Raw genomic sequence first — 16,572 nt, 5'->3', positions numbered from 1 at the left:
GGGGGGGGGATTTCCCAGGGGGTACCCCACTCCTCTTCCACAGACACCCCTGGGAAAACTCCCCGCTGCCGGGAGCAGGAGCCGAAGGACGTGGAGGCGTTTTCTTGGGGGTGCAACTTTTCTGCCTGACCCCATAAATGTACCGAGTTGTTCCCCTCATTACTTCAGTGTTGGAGCCAGGCAAAAACTTTGCTGGTTTCAAAGTGCTGGATGGATGAGATCCTTGGGAGGTGAAGCTGAGACTTAGGAGCTGATCCAAACTCCATTAAAATCTGCAGAAAGCCTTTCAGCGCTGTCAAGGACGTTGGGATTAGGCCCTTAAAGCAGCTTGTGTGAACCATGAAATGTGGGTTCCAGGGCCTGAGCTGAACCTGTAGTGTCAGTGGCCAGATTTTGGTCAGTCATCAATACACGGGTGTTGTGGGGGTGCTGGGTGACCTTTCCTGTGAGCTTGCCATTTAAAAAGGATCCAGCATGTAAGCACTGATTGAAGAGAATTAATGGCTTTCGTATCCTGGTGCTATTAGTGACATTGTTGATACTGGTAGTAAGTACTTGACTGTTAGTTGGGAAAGCAGTTGTGACATTTCAGAACACAGATACGACGCTGAACTTGTGATCACAGGTCTCGGTTTTTTGGGTGCAAAACGAGTGGTTGGCTTTGCTGCTGAAAACTGCTTTGCTTTTTGCAACACCATTTGCTGATAGATAAAGAGGAAGTTGCTAGTAGTTTTTTTCCTGACTTTCTTTGAGCACTTTTCGTACTCAAGCAAAAAAAGTGATTTCTTTTTGTTCCAGTAAATAAAAGAAGTTCTTTACTGTTCCAGGGTTTGTGTCTATAAAGGATCTTACCTGCTGAGCAGTTAAGATGATCCAATGATTCTTTGAATCCTGAATTCAATATGATACGGACATGTAAAAGAAATACCACTGCTCCTTTATATAGTTGAACCCTACTGTTTATTTTACATCCTTTCATACCCTGTAAGATGTCACATTGGAAAGAAATGAAACAAACAAACAAACAGAAAAACAACCCAAAAATATTTTCTTTCCTGCTGGCTGCAGAGTTTCTGCCTACAATGTGTGCACAGCTGGGCCCAATCCCTGGCAGCTCCTTCTGCCTTTAGCAGCAGCACAATTGGTATCTAAATGCAATTCCCAGCACTGATTAGGTCTTCATTTCTGAGGGTGTTTTAATAACTTGGTAAAATACATTTAAGATATTTTAGCTGTTTGTAAATTGGTCAGAATTCTCTTGAACGAAGAAGTTCATTTTCTAATTCTGAGTCAGTGAAAATACAATTATTTTATTATTTATTTGCTAATGAATTAATTCTAAAATACTTAGGGAGGGGGAATTGCAGTGCTTTTCACTGCTCTGCAATCTGTTATTTACCTGCAGTACAGAGAGGTCTTTAAAAGGAGGCAAGGAAAAACGAAGGAAACCAAGCTTTTGCATAAGAATAGCCAGACAACTCTAAAACTGTTTCATTTATTTAAGTTACACTTTACGGTTTACAGTCCATAAGATTTTATTTGGGTCAAACCCTCATTAAAGCAGGGACTCTGGATTCAGACAGATAAAACTTTTGTCTGTGAGACTGCAAAGAAACCTGTAGCCTCTGCTGGTCTCTTGCAGCTGCATCTATTGAGCAAACGATCTTCTTGAAATTAGAAGTGACCGTTTTGTGCTAAGATAGTTGAGGTGCTGTTAAAGCTGTCCCACAGAAAGTCACCGGTCCAGTGTCCTGTTTCCATCAGGGTCGTCTTTGCTTTAGAAAATAAGGCTGTTTTTTAGCCACTGAATGTGCAGAAAAGGAAGAAGGTCAGTGTTGCTGCAAAATCTGCGGCATCTCCAAATGTAAACACTTCTGCATTTCTCTAGCTTAGTTTGCAAGTGGTTTGCAAGGTAGGACAGCCAGAAGGAAGAGCATCCCCTGGAATACTATCTGCATACGTAAGAGTGCACCATAGCAAAATAAAGTTGAAATCTTGAGATAGCTGGAATCCTGTGGTGAGGAAACATTAGTGCCTCTTCAGGTGAAAGCTCTTGAAGAGGGGGCTTGATGGGTCGTAACAAGGCCTTCAGAGCAGCTGTGGCCTGTCATGTAACTAATACAAATATAAGGTCAGTCCTTTGGGGGTACTTGATGTGACATTCGAGTCCAAATAATTAGCTCGCAATCCCGTGAGCACTGAGGTTTGTGAATCTTCCGACTTCACCCGCTTGTCTGTGTCCCCCCGTCTGCCCTGGGTTTGCTGTTTGTTGTTTCTTTGTGTCTGGAAATGAACACCCGGTAGAGCCCGACCCTGCCGGAGCCCAGCGCCCTGGCGCCCCCGGGGATGCGGCTGCCAACATCCTAGTTAGGAAGAGGGGTAGCATAAAGGGTATTTGATGGCTGGGTGATCCTATAGATAACAAGCCGAGGGAGGAAGAGTACGTGGTGGTGATGCAGCCAGTGGAGGCCTGTGTAGGTTTTTTTAAGAAGTTTGTACTAAAAACATCCTTACCTACATCTGTCAGGCCCAGTGTCTTAGTTTCTGTGAGTATTCAAAACTGCAAAACAATTTGCTGTTAGAGATGGATCCTGATCCTGTGATGGCTCCACAAGGGAAACACCTGTTGAAGTCCGTGTGTATGCCTGGGAGAGGACAGGTGCCCACAGTCAGCTTGTAATGATCCCTCCCAACGGCCGGGAATGTGTAATAACTTAATTGCAGATACTTTGCATGCATAACTAGCAGTCCTGTCTTCATTCCCACTTACTTTCTCTCAGGACATTTGCAGCAAGAGCAGTTTGTTAGCTATAAAATACTAGGCAGCATTAGGAGCAGTGTTTAAAGTCAGTAACAGAGTGTTTCTGGCTTGCTGGAGGTGCTGCAGTTTCATTCTCAGTATACAAATAAGGATTGTGGTCAATACTTTTGCAGTTCTTCCCTTTCTGATAAATTCGAAATCAGGAAAATTGGGAGAGGGTTAAATGGAGTCTTGGCTCTCACTGCACTCAGTAAGGAAGAAAAAGCTCATTTGCAGCTGAAATTGCCTCAAGACTGAAACAGCATAGTGCTGTTTCTTCTCCTTCACTTTCAGCTACAGTTAAGCACTTTGTTTTCTTTTGTTGGTAAGTGAACTTAATTTCTCTGAGATTGAATTTGTTACAGGAACCAAGGAGTCAATTCACAGATATGAATGATGGGTTTGCAATTTATTAGTAGATTATCCTGAGCATTTTTGTGCAGGATCCCAAATACGATTATAATGAGAAACAAAACATTTTAGGTAGCTGGAACATTCTCTGAATGAGTAATTCCCTGAAATTTACAGCTCTGGAAACTAGAAGCAGTAATTTTGGAGCAGCAGATTGGGAATGTATGCTGGGATTTCATCTGTTTTCTAGGCTTGCTGTGGTTGTTGCGCTGACAAACTTCCTGATGCATCTTTGGGTGCTCATGAACCCCATGGCATAGACTCAAATACTTAGAAATGCAAAATTTGCTTCTCTCAGGGTTTTGATTGGCTTAATGAGTTCCTATCCAGAAAAAAAAGGAGATTTGCCTGGAAGGGAAGGTAACTCCCCCCCACAACCCCCAATCCTATTCAGGGCTAAACTATTTCAGAAGTGCTAAAACTGTCTCAGCTGCAGATGAGGAAAGGCAGTATGAAGGGAAGCCCAGTTCATAAGAGGGATCTCATGGATGGTCATCTAACCGGTGTCCCAGAGCCCAGACCCTCACGGTGACAGCAATGCATACCTAATTCAGTATGACCCCACATAGAACATCCTTTCTACAACCCATGACACTTTCCAGCACCCCCTAACAAAGGTGCAACCTGCTGCAAAAGACTAAAAGCTCCTCTGTGTCTGATGAAAAGCAGGACAGGCTGTGTGTTCTGCTAATATTCTAGGACCTTGTGGAAACAAGCCATTTGTTGAATAAAATTAATGAATGATCATAGTATGCAGACCCAATACTTTCCTTTGAAGGGAAAAAAAAATAATCCTCAACAACATGACTTGTGTGGTTCCCATCTCCCCTGACAGACAGTTTAGCCAAGAACAAGTGGCAGGATGTCCTAATTAAGCAAGTGAGTATTTAAGGCTGCTGTCTTCTGCAACATAGCTTGTAAGTAAGTGCGCTGTTCCTGTCTCCAATGCTCAGAGGAGAATGAAACCCTTTCTGTGTCTTCTGCAACATAGCTTGTAAGTAAGTGCACTGCTTCTGGCTGTTCCTGTCTCCAGTGCTCAGAGGAGAATAAAACCCTTTCTATCCCTCTGCCCCCTATAGAACTTAAGCAACACAGGGAAACAAAAACTCCTGGCTGGTTCTTGAGGTGCCAGTGACCTTACAGACACTGTAAAAAAAAAATAATGGTGCAAGCAAATGTGGAAGTGGAGTCCTGCTCCACCAGTGCTATGTGTCAGGGTACAGCAGTAGCATGTGTTTCTGTGAGGAGAGATGCCTGCTCCTGTGATGGGTGTTCCCTGGGTGCCTAAGTTGCTTATGTGGTGGCTGGAGAGAATGGCTTTTTTTGCAGAGTCTCACCTATCCCTGAGCACAGCTCTTCAGGTCCAGGCTTCTGTGTGGCAGACCTGGCTGAGCAGCAGGTCAGAGATTTGCTGGCTAACATGCTTGGCACCCTAGGGTCTGCAGGAGAGGAGCCATGGCTGGTGCTGTGTGATGAAGATCCTGTCAGGGACAGGAGTGGCATGAGAGCCAGACCAGGAGTTCTCACACTGAACCAAACAGGTCTGTAACATGTACTTTGTGTCCATAAATGGCAGCAGCTTCTGGACCTCTCAGGGTCAATGGTGGAATGAGCTATATTTTAGTTATCAACCAAAATTTGTCTTTATGGAAGGCTGTGGGCAAGTGACACATTTGCTTGGTGGTGTGTTGTGTTTGCACATCAGCCTGTGGCCCAGCTGGGCCTCTTGGGTGCTCACCATGTAACACTGTGATGCAGTAACTCAGAGGAGGAAGCACTTAAGAGACCTCCAAGGTCCACAGAAGAGCAAGGTAGGTGCTGGGTGAGATTTACTCCATGCCTTGTGCAGGCTGAGAGCTGGGACACCCTGCAGGGAGGGCACTCTGCTCCTCTGTAAACTGTGCTCTGTTCTGTGCCCTGTGCCTATTCTGGCAATATCAGATCCTGCTGGTTGGTTTGACTGGCTAGTGTAAGTTTCCCAGCATTGGAGCTCACATTCCTCTCCTAAACACAGAGTTGTGGGGACAATAGTGGTGTGGAGGCCCCTCTAATGCAAATATTTTTTTTAAATTAGTTGTGGTAGGGGCAGCAAATGGCCTCCATTGTAATGAGGTGGGGAGAACTGGGGAGGATTGCATTTACAGAGCAGTTTAATCACATGGATGGAGCAGCGTGTTCACCTCTCCTCCTTACTGGGTCATTTCCACTTTGAGCTCTGCAAACAGACCGTCTATTGAGTAGTTAGTATTCAGTGCTGAATATTCAATACTGGACTCTTGTTTTGGTGACTCTTATGCAAAAAAAAAGAAAAAAAAAAAGAAAATAAAAAAGAAGGAAAGAAGACTTTTCTTTTTTCTCATGTTCTTTCCCTGAGTTTGCTTTGCATATTGTTCAGGGGAGACTGGAGGCTTCTCAGAAAAGCCAGGCTACTAGTTTTAAAAGCACTGGTCTACTTTCATGGCAGAGGGAAGTGATGGTCTGGAAGGTACTACATTCACACAAGGTTTATAAATCTGTAAGTCTAGGACTTACAGGACTGAGAGACTTTCCAAAAAGCACATTAAGACTGTAAAATCAATAGCGTGAAATGTTTGCTGTGTATACACAGATTAGTTCAGAGAGGTACTAATCTTTGTGGGACTATGTTATGATGATTTATTAATGTCCTCTCTGCTAGTTTTGGTATACTGTTACTCTGAGAACTGAAAGAAACGATGTTCTTTATTTGTCTCTGTCTAGTTGGTGCCAAATGGTTGTGAATAATGTAATAGCTGCATCCTTTGACAATAGTGAGCAACAGCTGGGTTTGGAATAGATGTGCATGAAGTGAGGAGAAATAGCCATTATTTGAGTAAATGTAGTATCTCTCTCTTTTGAATCACAGTCTTCTTGAGTCAAGTTATTTTCTTTTTCTTAGTGCTATGGTTATGTCCTGGCCCCAGAATTGACTCTCTGTGTTTGTCTTTTCTTGTTCTTTCAGTCTGCCTGATTGGATGGTGTTTCTAATCATAAATAATTGCTGTAGTCCCATTCCTTCAAGAGCTGACCTCTTTTCTCCTGATTAAAAAAAATAATAATAATTTAAAAATCCTTTCTGTAGTTACTTACTTTCCTCTTCTCCCTTAACTTCTGACTATAGAATCATAAAATGTCTTGGGTTGGAAGGAACCTCTAAAGGTCATCTAGTCCAACCTCCTACAAATAGCAGGGACATTTCACACTAGAACAGAACGCTCAGAGCCCCATCAAGCCTGAACTTGAATGTCTCCAGGGATGGGACTCTTTTCTTGTCATCATTTTTACCTTTCCCACAACCAGCCTTTTTCCCTCTTCTCTCTCTTCCCTTAGCCAAACAACCAGTGTTTCCCTTATCTTCCACCCATATCTCACATCTTTTAATTTTGTCATCTTTGTTGGTTGTTCTTACTGATGTACTGACATTTCTGTGCCAAACTGCTCTGTCTGATGGATTCATCAGCTCCTGAGGTAGAGGGAAGCATTTCATGGGTACTTGATGCAAATCCTGTTTCTTCCTGAGTCACAGACATCTTGTTCAGCCAAATGACTCCAGCCTTGTGCAGTGGTGAAGCAGAGCTGAATTAAGGATTTGAAAACTCCATGTCTTCCCATGCACACTGGTGAGTTGAGGGATCATCAGTAGCAGCTGGGAATGTTTAACCCAAAAGCTGGTGAGCAGAGACTGCTGTAGGTTACAGCTTTGTGATAGGTACCCAGAAATTAAGGTCCTGTGAGCTCTCTTGTGTGTTTCATGTTCATTCTATAGCATAAGAAGTTAATGAAATCTGGGGAGGGGGGAAAGAACATAAAGAGATTCTATTCTATAAAAGTACTGGCAATAATCAGGGGGACTATTTGCATTTCTTTGGAAAGAAACATTGTGGCTAAGTTGGAGACAATTACAGTATTTACTGGTTCGTGCAGTAGACTCTGAAGAGTTGAGGATCTATAACCCATCATGTTGCAGAAGCATGAGGGCACAAATTGCTGTATGTGGAATTGGTGCTTGGAAAGCACTTGATACACATGTGGTTATCCTACTGATGAACAGTTTAACACGTTGTACACCCATGGAAGTTAAGTGCCCTGGGAGAGATGAATTGGTCAGATACTGGTGTCATTATCTTAAGAGTGACAATGAGAAAATGTCACAGCACTGAAATTGGACCAGGTGAGGTTCTCTTTGCTGTTAAATGGGGACTGGCCTTGTAGCAAAACCCAAGTGGCTATTTACTGGGCTGGTGAAACTTCTTTTTTGGAATAAAATTATAGCATCTGTGTGTGACTAGGAGAGGGAAAAGACTACTCCCAATTAACATGCATACTGAGTTAGAAACGTGAAAGTAATATAGTATGTCATTCTGGAGAAGGGACGAGGACTTCAGAAGTCTTGCCTGACCCAGATTGGAGGCTGTCCTAAATGCCAGAATCAACATGCAGAGTAATGTTGTATTCTAGGATTCCTGAGGGTGATTGGTCTGCATTTGGGATGCAGCTTCTTCTTATTAAGGCATATTGCTGACAGAGCACTTCAACAGAAGTATCACATTTAGCTGAACTTCTGCATAGTGCAATGAGTAACAAGAAACCAACATCTCGTAAATTCCAGTTTTTGCCTGCTCAAGTATTCTAGAGAAGTTAAAAGATGATGAACTATGGTGCTTTTTGTTATCTCAGTTTAAACACAGCATGCTGATTTTTTAATATGTTATCAAATGAATTAGCAGAAAATTGGTTCTAGGAGCAAAGACCTGGTTCAACAAAACAAAAGAGCTCTCAGAGATTCAAGAGAGTAATTCTTTGCATTCTTATGGTATCATGGTGAATCTCATAACACTTCTCTAGAATAATGAGTTAAAGAAAAAGAACAAAAAAACATTCCTGCCAACATCTAGTAAGTGCCCTGGATCAATGTCCATTAACCCTGAAATAGTTCCAAGAGAACTGTATGCCAAGAAATGAGAACAAAAGAAAGGACTGCGACGAGGGTGCCCAACATTTTGCCCTGCTGGAAATGAAATAAAAAGTTAGATTAGCAAACAAAGCACCTAGGTATCTGGCAGCTTGTCAGGGTAGCAGCTCTACCATCTGTACCAAGGCCATGTGTCACTGTCGTCCCTGAGGAGCAGGTCTCTTGGAAGAACAGAAGATGGCTATGCAGAACCAAGGAGGACACTGGCATGATTTCCGGTGGAGCCTGAAGATGTTCCTGACAGCTCGTGTGCACTGACTGAAGGACACATGCCTTGCCAGGTGATGACGCTGAATAAGACAGCTAGAAGCAAAACCAGTTATCTGTGTGGTAGATCCACCTAGATGGTCAAAGAGGAGCTGTTCTTTGAATGAGGAGTGTCTACATGGTGGAGTAGTTGGAGGGAACAGCAGTTGGATACTGGTCCTGATAGGATTTCACAAACCCTTTATTTGGCAATGAAGAGGTAGATTACATCACCTATGGAAGTCTAAATCTCAAAAAATCCCCATGTGTGTGATTAGCTGTCCCTAATAGCTTGTTCTTCTTGATGTCAGTTGATTTTGCTTAGTTTAACACCTTTCGTGGGAGTCAGTGGCTGCCAAGCCCTGTCATGTTACAGGCACAGTTGTTCATAACATTGTGCAGAGACCAGGCAAGGAGATCTTGCTCAGGTCTTGGTTTTACAGCAGATTGAGGTTTCAGAGAACAGGTGATTTTTATTTCTAGTTTATTTTGTTTGCTTGCTTTCAAGCAGTGTGGTTCTTGAAAAGCTTTGAATGTGCTGCTGTGAGCAGCCCTGGCAGCACTCCAGCAGCATGACACCTCTCAGGTGGCAGGTGTGCCTGGAACCAGCAGCCCCGTGCTGCCAGGTGTGTGGGAGATTCAGAACGTGAATCCTCTGCTTCTAGTCACAGCAGGAGTGATGTGCAGCAGGTACTAGAGCAGGCTTCAAGGGTCAAACTTCACGTTTATCCCCTAATAAACTCCCCTGAGAGAAAGGAATAGTCTCTTTTGCCTTTAAGAGACTGTTTTAAACTAGGGGGTTTGTCCTCTAAGTTGAGATGACTTGTTGAACCAAGACATTGATATGTTGAAAGGTGTAGTTTTCATTTGCACCAGGGAAAATATTAGATGTACTGGCTAATTTTTTGCTTTAATTTGTATAGCTGTTAGAAGTGAGGTTTGCAGCACACTAAGAGATAGTCAAAGCAGACAGACTGTTCAGACATTATGAATTTAGCAGCTGTGGAGGTTAGAAATTCTCTGTCCACAGCAACGGTGCAACACAGACATGAACAGAGGGTTTGCTGGGTGGTGGCAGGTCTCAGACCATGTTCAGCAAGACAAGCTCTGCAGAGAAAAGCCACAATGGATGCATTTACTCTGAGACAGACAACAGAAGCAGCTGTCAGGGCAGGGATGGCTTTCTTCAAAAAGAGAAGATAGAATATCCTCCCAATCAACTCCACTGAAAATATTTGTGATAGATATGATAACTGCTTAGTACCATGGGCTAGCAAACTAGAAACAGACGGTTCTGTGACCTTTGGTCAGCCTTCTGAGCTTTTGGGGTTTTTGCCTGCTAAATCTGCTGTTTGCAACCACTTCCTTTTGGCCTAGCGGATCAGATGATCAGCTAGGCAGCATTGCTGGCCAGCTTGATACTGAGGTGCTTGGCAGCAGTGCTGCAGGAAGAGATGAGTATGTCTTCCCCCTGAGAACCATGAACAAATAACTCAGAGGGGTGCTAAGACTCCATATGCGTGACAGGAGTTCCTCCTCTGTCACAGAAACTGTAAAATTAAGGCTGTCATGGCTTCTGAGTATTCATTTTTCCAACAGGTCCTCCTGTAAAATTTGATGGTCCCTTTATGTTTGCATCATTTATATTTTATATGCCTTTACTCCCAGTTACTTTCTACTCTTTTCTACACCTGCCTAGATAAACTGGGGGGGGGAGGGGGGGAAGAGTAGCTATGAATAAAAATAAGGAGTTGGACTGTTGCAGCTGTGCCATCCAGGTTGGTCCATGGCTCAGGTAGTAGCTTGGGTCCTGACAAATCTCTAATTCTTGTTGCAGAGGTAGCTCTATTTCAGTGACAGGCATCCACAGCTGTTCTGTGCAGATCACTAGGTACATTATTGTGGCTGTTGGCAAACTGCTTTAAAATTTGGGGTACGGGAGCCAGTCTAGAGTTGAAGGTGCATGAAAGGGATTTCTGAGCAAATGCCAGGGCTGTGGTGAAATAAGAGTATGGTGATTGTGCAGACTCTGATATTGTCATTACCACAAGCCTTGGCTGTGTTTCTAGATCATGAGGATTCTCATCTCATACAGTTTCAGTAAAAAATAGTGATTCACACTGATGCCAGTGACACAATCACATCCAGATCGCAGGTTATGGCATTATCAGGACAACCAGTGCAGTTAGTACTGCTGCAGGGTAATGAGGTGAGGCAAAATGCAACTTGCATTAGATGACCACAGAGTTTCATTCTGCCTGTAAAATCTTTTAATCTCCCTTCAGGATGCACACATGTGCCCACAGGGCTGCAGTCAGCAGCTCTGGGTACGCTCACCTCCCAGCTGTGCTGCACAGCCCCTCCAGCTGCTTTTGGCATCCTGCTTGGGTGCCGAGCGGGACACAGTGGCTCTCAAAGACCCAGAGAGGCTGTGATTACAGGTTGTGCTAATACTGCAGCAACTCTGAACCCTCCTGGCAGGACAGCAGCTGCAGAAGCCAATGCCAGCTGTGATCAGGCCCACCTCCTCTTCTCCTCAGCAGAGCAGAGCCCAGGTGGCTCTCTCACTGCTCCTGCTATGGCTATGCACACGTGGGAGCAATGAATGCTTTCTTTTCTGGGCTGCAAATATGCTAAGCCAATAACCATTACATAAACAAGATGGAGTAATTATCTCATTAAATTCACTGGCAGTATGCAGGCACCTCTGCTGTATTGTCTCACATCAGCTGAGGCTCCATAGGGAGAATCCTTCAAAAGGTGTCTTCCAGGAGCAAACCCTTCTTTCTAAAAGACATAATTCATTAAAACAATTTGTTAATGATACATTTAAAAAGCAGTTGATACTTCTTGTTCATGAAAGTTCCTTCCCCTGAGTAGCTCTCATGTGTTTGCCTCTGTTTCAGGGAGTACTAGACCTGCCTTTCCAGCTCCTTGATGAGGCACCATGCAAATAAAAATACACTTGTTGGTGTGAAGACCAGAGCCATAGTGGACACAAGGGAAAACTGTGCAGGCCTCTGTCCTGGCAGCTCTTAAAAATAAGCTCAGTTTAAAATTCTGTTGTTAAAAGTGTGGTGGACACATTTAATGGAAGAAGAATACTCTCATGCTGGAGGTTCAGTGGATCTGTCGCTCTTACCAAGATTAGGACTAAAAGAGAAGAGATTAAATAAGAAGCAGAAGTAGTTCCATAGGTCTTTTTAGTCCATCTTTTAGCACTTCATTGTGAGCAATTGATGTTTTTTTGTTTGTGTCATGATAAGTGGTTCTGCCAGAAAATTGACACTGGGAAAGTTATTGTGATTTGAATAACCATCTCCTTCCCTTTGTGCTGAAACCCTGCAGATGACACAGTGTATTTGTACTTGGTGACATGCAAAATTATATAAGAAAAAAGATAAGGCTAAGGGACATAGTAGTGCACTTCATTATAATTTACTTTTGATCCTTGCAAAATTAAACACTTCATGTAGCATTTGAAGGTGCATCTTAAAAACACCATTAAATACATCTTAGTTGCATTCTTTGCTAATAAGATTGTAACAGCTTCCATATCATGTCACAGCACAGAATTATCAGTATGTCAATACACTACATTTTATTACTAGATATTAATCTATTTATTTTGCTTGGGTGTTTTTTGGCTAGTGCTGATGCTTGCTCAAACTCAAACCACTGTGCATAGGGTGCAGTGTGCTGGGGCTCAGGGTGCAACAGAGTCCTGGGGAGCAGGGAGGGGCAATGCCTTAAGACATGATACACTGAAAACATAATGAGTAAAAATACACCCTATATGAGACAGGATGTACTTTCTTTTGCTCTCACAAGCACTTCCCACTTGGAATCTGGGTTTTTGACATACTGTGTTAACAATTCATCATTTTTATCAAGTCTCATATGCACTTCTGCTTAATCACCACCTGAACTCTCCATTACTCTATGACTGCTCCCTGCTGTGAAATCCTGTCTTTGAGAAGCTTGTAAGGTCTTAGAGCAGCAATTTGGTTTCAGTCATATAAAAACTTCCATCTCGTGTGACTCGAGGCTTGTCTAGAACAGCAGTGCAGTGTGTTTGCCTTGGGAGCAAGTGATGAAGCCTCAGGTTAGGGACACAGGGTTATAGGCACAGGTCTCTTCCTCCAATCTACAGACTGCCTGGGACAGTCACCAGTGCAGCTGGGCTGTACCCCCAGAGAACAGGAACATTCTGTGTGTGCAAGGCTGTACCCAGTATTGGCTCTGAAACATCTTATAAAAATCAGACTTACTTTTGACTTTTGACTTTGTTCTGCCAAGTTATCTTTTTATTAGTATTATTTATTTGAGGCAGGTACTATAATTTCTGCTATCTGTGGGCTCCTGAAGGGAATATTTTCAATTTCAGCAAAACTATAGTTGCATTTTATTTTTTTTTAATCCCTGAAAATGTTCTTACCAATAATTGGAAGTTTGTCAAGGTTTACCTCTGGGCCAGCAATTAAATGAAAGCTTTGTTAAAACTTTTTTCTTTATAAAAGGAGTAAAAAAAAATAATAAAAAATGACTTACTAATATTTATTTATAATTATCTCAGGTTATGAGACGATGCAGCCTTTAAAAATCTGGTTGGTTTTGTCACATTTTGTCATCTGCCAAATAATTTGACAAAATTGCCATAAACTCGCTGACATTTTTGCCCAAAAGAGTTAGTTTTCTTCATTCTTTGCTGCCAGACAGGTCATGTATCTTTTCAGGCCTGAAGAATTTCTATCAGCTCCTTTAAATGCAAGGCCACAAAGACAAAGCCAGACTCAGGCTGCAGTGAGCTGAACCAGGGTGATTCAGGACCAAAGGAGCTGCAGCACATAATTAAACAGTTAACTGTGCCTTACTCCTGAGAGTTTGCATCCTGCAGTGTCAACTGCTTTACCAATGAGGAAGGGGCATCCACACAATTATCAGAGGTATAACAGGAACAAGGAGGGTGAAAATTGTTATCGAGTGACACTTCAAAAGTGGTTTTTTTCCCCTTCTGCTGGGGCAGGGAACGTGACTAAAGATGGCTGCTGCCAGCTCCCCGCTGCCGAGGGAAGAGGATGCATCCCAGCTTCCCAGCTCTCGGCGCTGGGAGGAGAAGAAAGGGCAGAGCTGGGCATCGGTCTCTCCTTGGCGCGAGCGGCAGCCGCCTTTGCTTGTGCTCCCTGCAGCTGGGCTCGGAGCCAAGGGAATTATGTGCAGCCATGGCTGTGGGCTGAAAGGAGGAGGAGGAGGAGGAAGGGTGATCTTTCTCAGGGCTTCTTGCACCTCTCTCCGGTGTTGTCCTGAGAAGCAAGTTTCTCTTCACCTCGTAGTGGGGATCCAAGCTCCTGTCCCCCAGCTCACAGCAGTAGAACAGGGACAGAGAGGTGCTATTAGCTCACTTGTAGGACAGCTGGACAAATCTGGCACGAAGCAGCCATCTCGTTGTGTTGGCCTTTAGACAAGGAGGTGTTATACCCCCCACCCAATGCTGCTGAGCAGCAGGAGAAGGGAAAGCCTCAAAGTTAGAGCCTCCGCAGGCTGGTGGGTTAGTCACTGAGCAGGAGCTGCTTGGACAGCACGGGCCTCACTGGCAAGTTTTTAGTTGCCATGTCAGCATCCTGAAAGTGATTTTTATACAAGGTCGTGTTGAATTTGATAGGGAGAAGAACTATCCTGCAAAATCTACTGACAATAAGAGGGTTTTTTTGCCAACTTTAAGAGAAGTACCTCAAAGGAGCAGCCTATAGGGAAGAGGCAGCATGGTCATGAGGCTCCATGGGCAGAAGACAATTTGATGGTAAATGGGGAAGATGCACCGATGAAGGCGGTGCAGTGTGTTTTTTACTATGGGCAAACAGGAAGAGGGAGTAGAATGGCCTGGAGCTGCCACAACCTCTCTTGCACTGCCTGAAAACCAGAAGCACACAAAGCAGTCTGAAGGGCTCTCAGCAGACCTTTCTGAAGTCCTACACAAATGCTGTTGCCCTGGTGTGGCAGTGCAGAGTGTGCATGCAGAGGAAAATACTGAAGTTTGAGCAACTGCCTGGGTTTGAAAAGCATTTTTTTCTGCAGGATGTGTTTGGCCATGTCTATTAATATATTATTGGCTTCCAGTGCTGAAATGAAGTCATATGAGCTTTTACCTTCTATAAACCAGATAGGCAGCTTTCCCAAGACTCCAGGCTTCTGCTCTCCCTTCAAGCCTGCTGCCTGTGCTGTGCTGGAAACCTGATGTGTCTGGAGGGTGGCTTATGGAAAGGATTCTGATACCATTTCTGTGCCTTTGAAGGTGTTCCTGGCTCTGGCAGTGTGCTGACAGCAAGGCCTGTTTCCCTTTATTTCTCGTGTGTCCCTTCACTCAGTGGGGTGGTTTCCTGTCAAAACTTGTAGGGTTACTTTGCAGCCTTTCCACCTATCCCTTCTCCTTGCTTTGGCCACAGGGAGCTCTGTGAGCATAAACTTATTTCTGCCCACATTCGTGCCCTTGAAAAGTAATCTCATGGTGTAAGTCTGTATATTGTAGCAGTACTCAGGGGCTCCCAGCAAACTGAAGGACTCGTATTTCATACTTTGTCCAAGGAAACACGTATAGGATGGTGCAATATTTGCTCTGAAGACCCATAACAGTAAATTCTGTTGAGCCTGGTGCAGCCTCTGAAGTCCTCAGGGGATGCATGTTACAGCTTCCAGAAGGAGGAACAGCAGAGTCAAATCCATGTAATGCTGTACCTCATCTGACTGAAGGGAACAAATTGGAAGTAAGGAAGAGCAAGAACAGGAGTGGTCGAGTACCCATTGTGGAGTGACAAAGGTTCAAGTAGCTCAGTGGCTGTTGACTTGCTGCATTGGACTTGTGCCAGCATGGAAAAGATCTGGGTAGGGCCTGTGACTCCACCAGGGTGAACGGGGTTGTAGGACTGGACTTCAGAGAGCACAGTTTGAGCCCTGCAGTAACAGAAATTCACGTGAATGATTGATTTGACACACATGAAGACACCTTTCAAAGCCAGTGGCAATACCTGAGTGCTTACATCTTTGCCAGACTAAGACTAAGAAATTAATGTAATTTCTGTGTTTCGGTTGCCCACATGAGATGATTTTTTTAATTTTAATGTACTATGATGGAGAGGAAAGAGAATATCCTGGGGAGATTTGCTGTGTGCGTAGGAGCATTTCAGCCTCTGTTGTTTAAAAACAAACAAAAAATGAAACGAAGAAGCAACAGCTAAGTTTGAAAGCAAGAAAGGGTTTTCCTGCTAAGTAACTCAGACTGAGCGTGTTTTAACAGAAATGCTACAGAACACTGTCTGCTGGAAGCTGGTGCTTAATCTAGTTTTATATGTTGGAAGTTTATATTTTATGCAAAGACAAACAGGAAAAAAAAAAAAAAAGAGCATATTTGTTCTTTTGCAGAGAGTTGGATTGAACGATGTCTCAATGAAAGTGAAAACAAACGTTATTCCAGTCACACCTCCCTGGGGAATGTTTCTAACGATGAAAGTAAGTAACTTGTCATTCATTTAAAATCAGTGTGAGCATGCCCAAGTTCTGGCTGTATGTGTTGCTACTTCTTGGTGATGTTTTTAGTACTCTCTTGTTTGTATGGTCGACTCACTTGACACATTAAGTAGTTTTGTTAATTATTATTTTTTCTGGAACATTTGGGTATTTTGCATTAGTTAAAAGGAAGCACTACCATCTATTAGGTAGAACAACCAGAAGAAATCGTGCATCGCCGAAGAAAGGTTGGATGACCTCTACAATGTGCTGTTAGTATTAGCTCTTGCGTAAAACCATCTGTTTTTCTTTTCACTGGTGAACCCCATGCATTTGAAATACAAGAAAAATTGTGCTGTTTTTCAAAGCTGCAGTATCAAATCATACACATAAAATGTTTCTTTTAAAAAAATTACATATTATATCATGATATTGCTTCCTTTCTAGTCACAGAGAGGGAGCAATTATAAATCTAGCTGATTTTAAAATAGATACTTTTTCTTATCTCTTCTAGTTATGGTAACATTAGGTCTTGATTTTTAACAACAGCAGGTCATTAAAACAACCTCCAAATAGCCTGAAATATATTTTTTTATTTAAAAAATTTTAAGACAGTTTTTAGTTT

At 43.1% G+C, this 16,572-nt stretch overlaps 1 protein-coding gene across 1 annotated transcript in view; it reads left to right on the top strand.

Annotated features, from left to right (window-relative positions):
• Nucleotides 1-16,572, top strand: part of RFX4 (regulatory factor X, 4 (influences HLA class II expression)) — a 103,178-nt gene that overhangs the window by 12,338 nt on the left and 74,268 nt on the right. Inside the window, exon 2 of the mRNA XM_010005854.1 lies at nucleotides 15,864-15,950. Coding sequence (XP_010004156.1) covers nucleotides 15,864-15,950 — 87 coding nt within the window. The remainder of the gene's footprint in view (nucleotides 1-15,863; nucleotides 15,951-16,572) is intronic.

Source organism: Chaetura pelagica, unplaced genomic scaffold (assembly GCF_000747805.2).
Source record: "Chaetura pelagica isolate M959 unplaced genomic scaffold, ChaPel_1.0 scaffold79, whole genome shotgun sequence".
NCBI classification, from domain to species: Eukaryota; Metazoa; Chordata; class Aves; order Apodiformes; family Apodidae; genus Chaetura; species Chaetura pelagica.
The sequence above is the reverse complement of the archived record's forward strand: the minus strand, read 5'-3'. Positions and strand labels throughout refer to the sequence as shown.